This window comes from Choristoneura fumiferana, chromosome 3 (assembly GCF_025370935.1).
Source record: "Choristoneura fumiferana chromosome 3, NRCan_CFum_1, whole genome shotgun sequence".
NCBI classification, from domain to species: Eukaryota; Metazoa; Arthropoda; class Insecta; order Lepidoptera; family Tortricidae; genus Choristoneura; species Choristoneura fumiferana.
The window spans coordinates 18,004,417-18,012,838 of NC_133474.1; the positions used below are offsets into that span (position 1 = coordinate 18,004,417).

An 8,422-nucleotide genomic window follows, 5' to 3' on the forward strand; every position below is an offset into this window, starting at 1 on the left:
GGGATGGTATCATGGTATGGATTAAGTGAAGACTGATAATGTGATTATGAGATTAAGTAACTTTTTTGTACCTATAAAAAACATACAAATTGATTTTATTAACCTATCTTTTATCTAATAATAGTATTTTTTTCTGATATTCATATTCGCAAAACATTCGCAGAAGTTTTGCGAATGCGAATGCGAATATGGAAAAATATGCGAACATGGAACAAACTACGGTGTAGACTTAAAAAAACTATTTTTTTAAACGTGCCTGAAGTTGAATGACAATGCATAAGTTCAGTCAGCAAAGAAGCTTGTATTAAAAAAAATGTTTTTTTTTTTATTCGACTGGATAGCAAACGAGCAAGTGGGTCTCCTGATGGTAAGAGATCACCACCGCCCATAAACATCTGCAACACCAGGGGTATTGCAGATGCGTGGCCAACCTAGAGGCCTAAGATGGGATACCTCACGTGCCAGTAATTACACCGGCTGTCTTACTCTCCACGCCGAAACACAACAGTGCAAGCACTGCTGCTTCACGGCAGGATTAGCGAGCAAGATGGTGGTAGCAATCCGGGTGGACCTTGCACAAGGTCCTACCACCGGCGACATTCATTTTAGTTCATATTCTACGGGGGCCTGAGCTACTATTCTAATATTATTGTTACTTTTATCCGTCTCTTTCTAAGTTGTAATTTTGTTATTGACGCCGCCCCAGCCAGCTGGGCTACTACGAAACGAAGTTCGTATCGTACCGTCCCTCTCGCTCTCGTATAGAGGGATCGCATGACACGAACTTTGAGTTTCGAGTTTCGTATTAGCCCTGCTGGCAACACTGGGCCGTTTCCCTTTTACACAGTGAATCAATAGCGCAACGTTGCCAGACCGTGCAACAGTGGCCCGCTCGCCCGCTGGTTCAGTTGGACGACGCATCAAGTGTCATAATAACGTGTATATTTTATATTCGTGCATAGAAAATAAGAGATGTGCGTATTCTGTGTCAATTTGTTTTAAATGCATTTTAGTGTGTGATTTGTGCGTGGGATTATCATTCAATTAGTTTACGAATAATTGTACCTAAGGTTATGGATTTGCTCGGAAGTATTTTCGTCGATATTATGAATTTGAAGAGCGGATAACCAAGTGGTTAGGTCCAGGGTTCGATCCCCGGCCGGGGCAGATATTTGTATGAATAACACGAACGTTTGTTCTCGGGTCGTGGATGTTTAAAAATATATTTATCTACCTATATAAGTATGTTTATCCGTTGCCTAGTACCCATAGTACAAGCTTTGCTTAGTTTGCGACTTGGTCAATTGTCCCATGGCATGGTTTATTTATTTATTACAAGTATGAATTAAGTGAGGGTGTCGCTTTTTTACTACAATTTTAATTTATTTTTGGTTTGATGCACTCTATGTAAATTGTTACGGAAATAAAAAATAATTTGAGTAATTGAATTTAAGGGCCAAAGACGGGTTCCCTTTATCTTGCATAATATCGATTCTCCGAATTACACTTCGCATGACAGGTATCTCATATTTTTTTTAGCCGAATGATACTTTTGCATAATTATCAGTTCGAATAATAGTCATTTCTCAGAATATGGCATACATAGCAAAATACTAGTTTGGACTATTGTATTTACTTACATGGAATTTTAAATAGCGCTGACTTTAACATGGCGTAATGACATACTTAGTTAAAGGAACTAACAGCTACCATAAGAAAGGGTTAAGGTTAAAGTGAGGCCAGCAAAGTAAGCGTGCTGTAACAGCAGCAGGCAAAACGCCACAACAGAAAAGCAGTTACATAGTAGGTTGAGTTAGGCTAGAACTGCGACCACAACAGCGCGCGAGCCGAGCGAGCGAAGCGAGCGTGCCACGGGAGCGGCCGGCGAAGCGCCAGAATCTTACTGCTGCCAATAAAGGTTAAGATAGTATAGAACTACAATTAAAACAACGTTGGGGTGTTTTTAATGAACGCTTCAGCATTATACTGAGCCAGTGTCAGATTCACTGTGATGGATGACACATATATTAATATCTGGGCGACCGAGCTCCGCTCGGGATAAAACTCGGTACCAAGCGTTTTCCCAGAGATAAGACAAAGCTAGATCGATTTTTCATCCCCGAAAACCCCTACATACCAAATTTCATCGAAATCGTTGGAGTCGTGTCCGAGATCCCCGAAATATATATATATATATACAAGAATTGCTCGTTTAAAGGTATAAGATGTTTAGTAGATTTGTATTCTGCTTTTTATTATCCTTATGCAAAGTAATATTACGATATGTCTTTCTGCGTAGCAACTATTAAAACATATAAATATTATTCTCATCGATATTTTGATTGTGATGTTAATATTCGGCTTTACAAAATTATGAGAAATGATAGTATGAGAAAAAAAATATGCGAAAAGTAATTCGGTGATATGATGATTCTGCTAAAGGTTGTTAAGAGAAACGAAATTATGAGATTCGATTTTATGCAAAATATTAGTAAACCGCCAAAGACATGTCCTTACTTTTATTTATTAATTTGCAACTTAAAATTTACGCACTAGATTAGGTAGGTATGGTACACATTTTCAAAAGAAAAAAAGGAAACCCCTCTGGAATTACTTACTTCGTTGGCATTTCCTTTTCATGACTCAGGCTAATACTTTTTAAATAAATGGGTTAATTACTAGAGTGGCTTGAACCGAATACAAACTTCGGCCGAGCATTCGGTAAAAATAAAAAAAAATGGCCTAATTTCGATAAGATGTAGCTAAATAAGGAGGGATTGTTAAATTTCATTGTTGAAAACAACCTTTAATAATTAAAAATACTTTGTTTCTCCAAAGGTTTCTCCATGTTTAGTTTGTCAAAATTGTGAACCAAATAGGTTTTTAGTTAAAATTCAGACGAACAGACAGGCAGACAGACATTGACATCAAACTGAACCCCCGGCGAACTTAATAATCGTTTTTCTTTTTATAAGAGCCAGTGAAGGGATTCTTTATTTGATCAAAATATTTACTCTTTTATACGATCATATTTCCAGCACATGTTTAATGTTATTACATTACCAGCATTTCCCGCGATTTTTTCAGCAAATATCGCTATCCAGTGGGAACTACGCAATTTTTCCAATTTTTCTCCTCATAATAACCTATCTCGGACGTCAACAAATATTTAAAAAAAAGCTAGCTTCCAGTTATTCTCGAGTATTGCGCTTAGCAACACATTTATGGATTAATTTTTATTTATAGAGCTTTTTTAAGATGGCGAGAAGCAAGAATATTATTGGACGTAAGCCTCTGAAAGGTCACTCAGCCGAAAACATGCTTCGAGCGCTCATACTCCACAGACAAGGGCACAGCATCCGTAAAGCAGCTAAACAATGCAACGTCATGTACTCAACACTAAACCGCTACATAAAAAAATACGAAAAAATCAGTATCGAGGAACTAAAGAACCAAAGGTTGATGCCAAATTATAAAGTGAACCAGATATTCACAGTGCAAGAAGAAGCAGAACTGACAGCTTTTATTAAAGAAAGTGCAAAAACAAAGGCTCTGTCTACTATAGAGGTTCGCAAAGCTGCGTACGAGATGGCAGCTGTTAACGATATAGAGACCCCTGAGAATTGGAAGCGCGAGGAAATGGCCGGAGTTGAGTGGCTAAGGTCTTTCAAAATCAGGAACTTTGGGCCGGAGAAGCCAGAAGAACCAGTTGTCAATGTCAGTGCCATTGAAGAAGTAATGAAAGAGCTCATTGATAACAAAGTGTGTAGTGCGGATAAAAAGTCAAGTACTTCGGGAGTTAAGGATAAAATAGCAATGCCTGACCCCAATTTGGAACGGGAAGATTCTAATTTACTGACGGAAACACTTAAAGTAAATCCGATTGAGTCAGTCACAAATAATCGAGATACGGTGGAGGTTCATACAAATGTTTCTAATGTGATGTCGGACCTAGAAGTTTGCAAAACTGGTGCTATAGCTATTGATGAAGATAAGACAAGCGAAATTAATATTCAAAATGAGACAGAGCCTGAATCATCGGACGAGAGCAGTTCGCTGGATTCTTTAAGTGATAAAGGTACCTTATATAGGTATAAGGCGAAAAACCATTACACAGAGGCTGTGTAATGGTTTTTGTGTCAAGATCACGATTGATTTTTACGGGTACTCTTGTTCAGACACTGGTCAAGTGCACCAGGCCACACGATATTATTCACTACATCACTACATCTGTTACTACCTGTATGTTTTTTCACTTGTTAATTGACGCTTTTTTTACTGCTGTAGGTATACATTTTTTTTAAAACAGAATCGAATAAAAAATATGATATTTAGTACCTAATCGCAAATCAAAAGAAATCCTTTACTATCTCGAATTCAAATAATTTGTCCAAAATCATCATCATCCAAGCCTATATAAGTACCACTGCTGGGCACAGGCCTCCGCTCTGTATGCGAGGTCTTGGGCCATAGTTCTCACGCAGTTTTTTTAGATAATTTCAACTTACACTGTCACGGTCAGCATGTTTCCTGCGGCGATCGACTGAATGTACATCATCACCTGATGATACAGCCATAAGGCATCCACTGTTAGACAGACCACCCCATAGACCATTTACCTTGATTGGAAGCGACCAGCATCCACTTACTGCTGTAACCAGGTCATCTATCCATCACGTTGGTGGACGTCCTACAGTGCGCTTGCCGACCCGCGCGGTCTCCATTTGAGAAATTTTTGGCCCCAATGGTCTTCTGTTCCCCGTGCCATACGGCCTGCCTGCCCTTTCAACGAGCTAATTCATTTAGCTATGTCGGTGACCCTCGTTCTTCTACGTATCTCCTTGTTTCTAATTTGACCCTGTAAGTAGAGAAACTGCGATCATAGCCGTCTCCATAGCTCGCTGAGCAACTCTGAGCCTATTTAATGAATGTTACAGCTTACAGCCCGCTTTAATAGTATTTTTCTTCAACAGAAGATGCTGAGGATGAAGCCAGCGCGACTGTGTGGAGCTACTTCGAGCGCGAGGCGGGTGCGCGGGCGCGCTGCGTGGTGTGCCGAGCGGTGGTCGCACGGTCTGACCTGAAAGTCCACTTGAAGGTCAACCATCCCAAGCTGGTGGCTGAAGTAGACTTGGTGAGTTTAGGACTCCACGTAGTTTTTAAATAAATTATAGGTATTTTACTTTCATTCATTTTTTTTAGATATATTTTGGGCTACAGAGTAAAAATGTCATACTTACTAACGCATGTTCTCAGAAATCCTCCTGTCCTGACTCAAAAATATAACATTTATATGTAGGGATGGGCCGAATATTTGTTTTATATTCGGTATATTCGGCAGAATTACCGAATGTTTCTATTCGCGGAATATTCGGCTAAATCACCAAATGTTCGGCAGTGAGTGGTACTCTTCTTTTTTTACTGTATTGAGCTTGAGCCATGTATGAGATGAGTGAAAAATAAATGTTATTTTTATATGAGCTACAGTGAGGCTTTATGTTTTTGTTGACACTGTAGCTTTATTTCCAATAACAGCAGATAAAAAAGATGGTTATCAATAAATATGTAGCTGTTTTCAGATTAACCTACAGTGATTTTTATAATAAAACAATATGTTAATATAATCAATGAGGTCTTTATTGTAAGAAATTAAGCGAGTTTTTTGTTTTAATCAAGAGTTGCTTGATTAAACATTTCAACAAAAAATAATCGTATTTCTAGTTTCTACCTAGGAATCAATTATGCCGAATATTCGGTTCGGTAAAAGTTTTACCGAACATTCGGCCAAATATTCGTATCGGTGCCCATCTCTATTTATATGCCGCCCAGTAGATATAAAAGTTAACTAAGAATGTAAATTGCAGCCCATATAAAACTTTTTTCTTTTCACACCTTAGAGAAAAACATTTTAACGCACATACAACATTTCAAATATGTTTCTAAACACATCGGTTGCTGCTTTAATAAAACTTGACTCCGATAATTTTAATTTGAGTCATAATGACGAACTTGTACTGCAGTACCCCGGTACATAGCACCACAATGGAATTAAATCGCTTAGCATCCGCAATAGACAAATTATTTGTCACTTAGATTCAATAAAGGAATCTAAGTCGACAAGCTTACTCGGTTCCGATATTGGAGCTGGATTTAGTGAATCAGATCACTTCTCGGAGCCGATATTAAATAAATATCATATGGGAAACTTGACAACAATTGACCAGATCCTAGGTTCACAGTAAAATTTATAGCGAAAAGTATTTAGTCTGGAATAGTCTAGATTTCATATCAGTAAACAAAGCATCTTACTTTCAACTAGAATGTATACTTTAAATACTCATATTCCTTCAGCAACGGAACCTTAGGTTCCTTCAGAGCACCTCCCAACTCCCCTTATAGTCCATCCCAAGCCACAAGAGCCTGGCACTTCGAGCTCAATTTTACATTCAATTCTGTTCAATATTCTGTGCCATTTCGGTTGCTTTCATTCAACTTTACTTATATGCTTTGTCTTCTGATTGCCCATTCATATTTTCAATATGACAAATTACTCACTGACTGCAGGTGTTGAAATTCAGCCGGACTTTCCAGGCACTTCAAATACTTACCCTCCTGGTCAAGCTTATTATTTCTTCTATTCATTTCTCACAGTTTTGATGTTCTCGCGACAGTTCGCGACACCAATTGACCAAGTCCAAAACTAAGCAAAGCTTGTGCTATGGATACTAGGCAATGGATAGACATACTTATATAGATAAATACATACTTATATACGTATTAAACATCGAAACCCGAGAACAAACATTCATATTATTCATACAAATATCTGCCCCGGCCGGGAATCGACCCAAACCACTCAAACCATTACTCAAATCTAATGTAGTGTGCACGCAGGGTCGTACAGTTGTTGCTTAGCCTCTTTCAGCTCGATGACCCACTGTACCCACCCTAACCACTGTTTGAGTCTCGACCCTACGACCGAAAAATATGACTAGGGGTTCACGAAAGAATTAATTTGGGGACCTCTGCGTTACAGCTAACTTTTAATAGCTTTGCATATCCATGTTTGTACGAAGTTTTATTTTTGGTAATTAGTTTTTTTCTTTAAACAGGGCTCGGACGACGAAGCATCAGACTCTCAAGAGGACGTTTACACGGAAATAGTATATTTAGAAGAGGAACAAAACGCCAAAAAGCATAAAAGTACGCCGAAACCGAAACTCAAATCCGATCCGTACATCGAGCGTCCTGAGCCCAGGAAGAGACAAGTCAGCTCATCGTCTGACGAAGTACCTTTAAAAAGGAAAAAAAATAAAACTGATGACAAACAGCCAGATAACAACGATGAAATCGAGCAGTTCGGTAAATACGTCACTTGTTTATTAAAAAAAATACCAGCGGCCGCCTGTATGGAATTACAGGCTGAAATCATTAATTTGATCATGAAGAAGCAGCTGGAATTAAAAAGAAACGAAACGTCAGTTTTGGCGGGAGACAAAATGGCGGAAACAGCCGGTGACAGCAAGGCGGAGTTCGAGAGTACGCCGTCGACCTCCAGTATTAATATTAATAATGGCGCAACAGAATAATATTCTGTGTTAATTGGTTCAACTGATTGAAAATAAGAAATGATTGTTGATTTTTGTACCTTTTTTACACTTACTTAAATTGAAACAGTATTAAAAGCCTGAGCAGGAATATAAAAAACCTGACGCGAGGGTAGCACTTATACGTATTCTATATTGCAACATTCTTTACACTTACTATACGGTACGGTACCTACCAGTCATATTGACAACGGTGTCGGTGATGTTATTTAAAGGAATATTTTAAATCCCTCAGACTTTCTATGACAAATACATTACATACATAATTTTTTTAACATTGTGAATTAGTTTCCTTCCAAGGCTATGGATAAACTTCTGCATTTTAACGCACAAAAACACGAAATAACACTAAAATACCACGCGTAAACGTTAAACTTTGACAGCAATAGACAGATGACATCTGAATTTAGTGTTACCAGTGCAAGAAATTAGTTCTATTGGTTTTCCGCAATATGGCGAGGTTTTTTATAATTCTGGTCAGCCTTCAAAGAAATTGATTCGTTCATTTTTATTTTGTTAATAAGTACTTATAAGCTGTCAAAACAAGAATTACCACAGATTTTGTAAGCTATTGTGTTTAAAGTAACAAAAAATTCTAAAAAATACATTTTATCACTTAATTTGTCTGTCATTTCCCGAACTTTGCCAAGTTCTGGTGGTTGTCACTATAGTTAATATTTTAATTCTATCTAAGTTCTATCTAAATGCCTAAGAAGTTTTTCTCTCCAGTTAAACGGCAGAATTCTTGTTAATAGAGTAAGTTTAGTTATAAGTTAGTACTACTTTTGATATTAAAATTAAAAATTAAAACTTTT

The 8,422-nt window shown here is 37.8% G+C and overlaps 2 protein-coding genes across 4 annotated transcripts in view; one reads left to right on the top strand and one right to left on the bottom strand.

Moving 5' to 3' along the window:
• The window catches only part of LOC141426119 (aspartate aminotransferase, mitochondrial-like), a 10,725-nt gene extending 7,656 nt beyond the window's left edge, over window positions 1–3,069 (bottom strand). Inside the window, 1 exon segment of the mRNA XM_074084979.1 lies at window positions 3,064–3,069. Coding sequence (XP_073941080.1) covers window positions 3,064–3,069 — 6 coding nt within the window.
• LOC141426837 (uncharacterized) lies at window positions 689–8,173 on the top strand. Of its 3 annotated transcripts, none has more exons than XM_074086042.1 (4): window positions 689–1,918; window positions 3,247–4,078; window positions 4,974–5,134; window positions 7,113–8,173. In XM_074086042.1, exons 2-4 carry the CDS (start codon window positions 3,259–3,261, stop codon window positions 7,587–7,589), a joined length of 1,458 nt encoding a protein of 485 aa, XP_073942143.1. In that variant the 5' UTR covers window positions 689–1,918; window positions 3,247–3,258; the 3' UTR covers window positions 7,590–8,173. The 3 variants fall into 3 exon arrangements, with proteins under 3 accessions (XP_073942143.1, XP_073942144.1, XP_073942146.1); XM_074086043.1 differs by having other exon boundaries at window positions 701–974; XM_074086045.1 differs by having other exon boundaries at window positions 701–974; window positions 3,259–4,078.
• The last annotated feature ends 249 nt before the right edge of the window (window positions 8,174–8,422 follow it).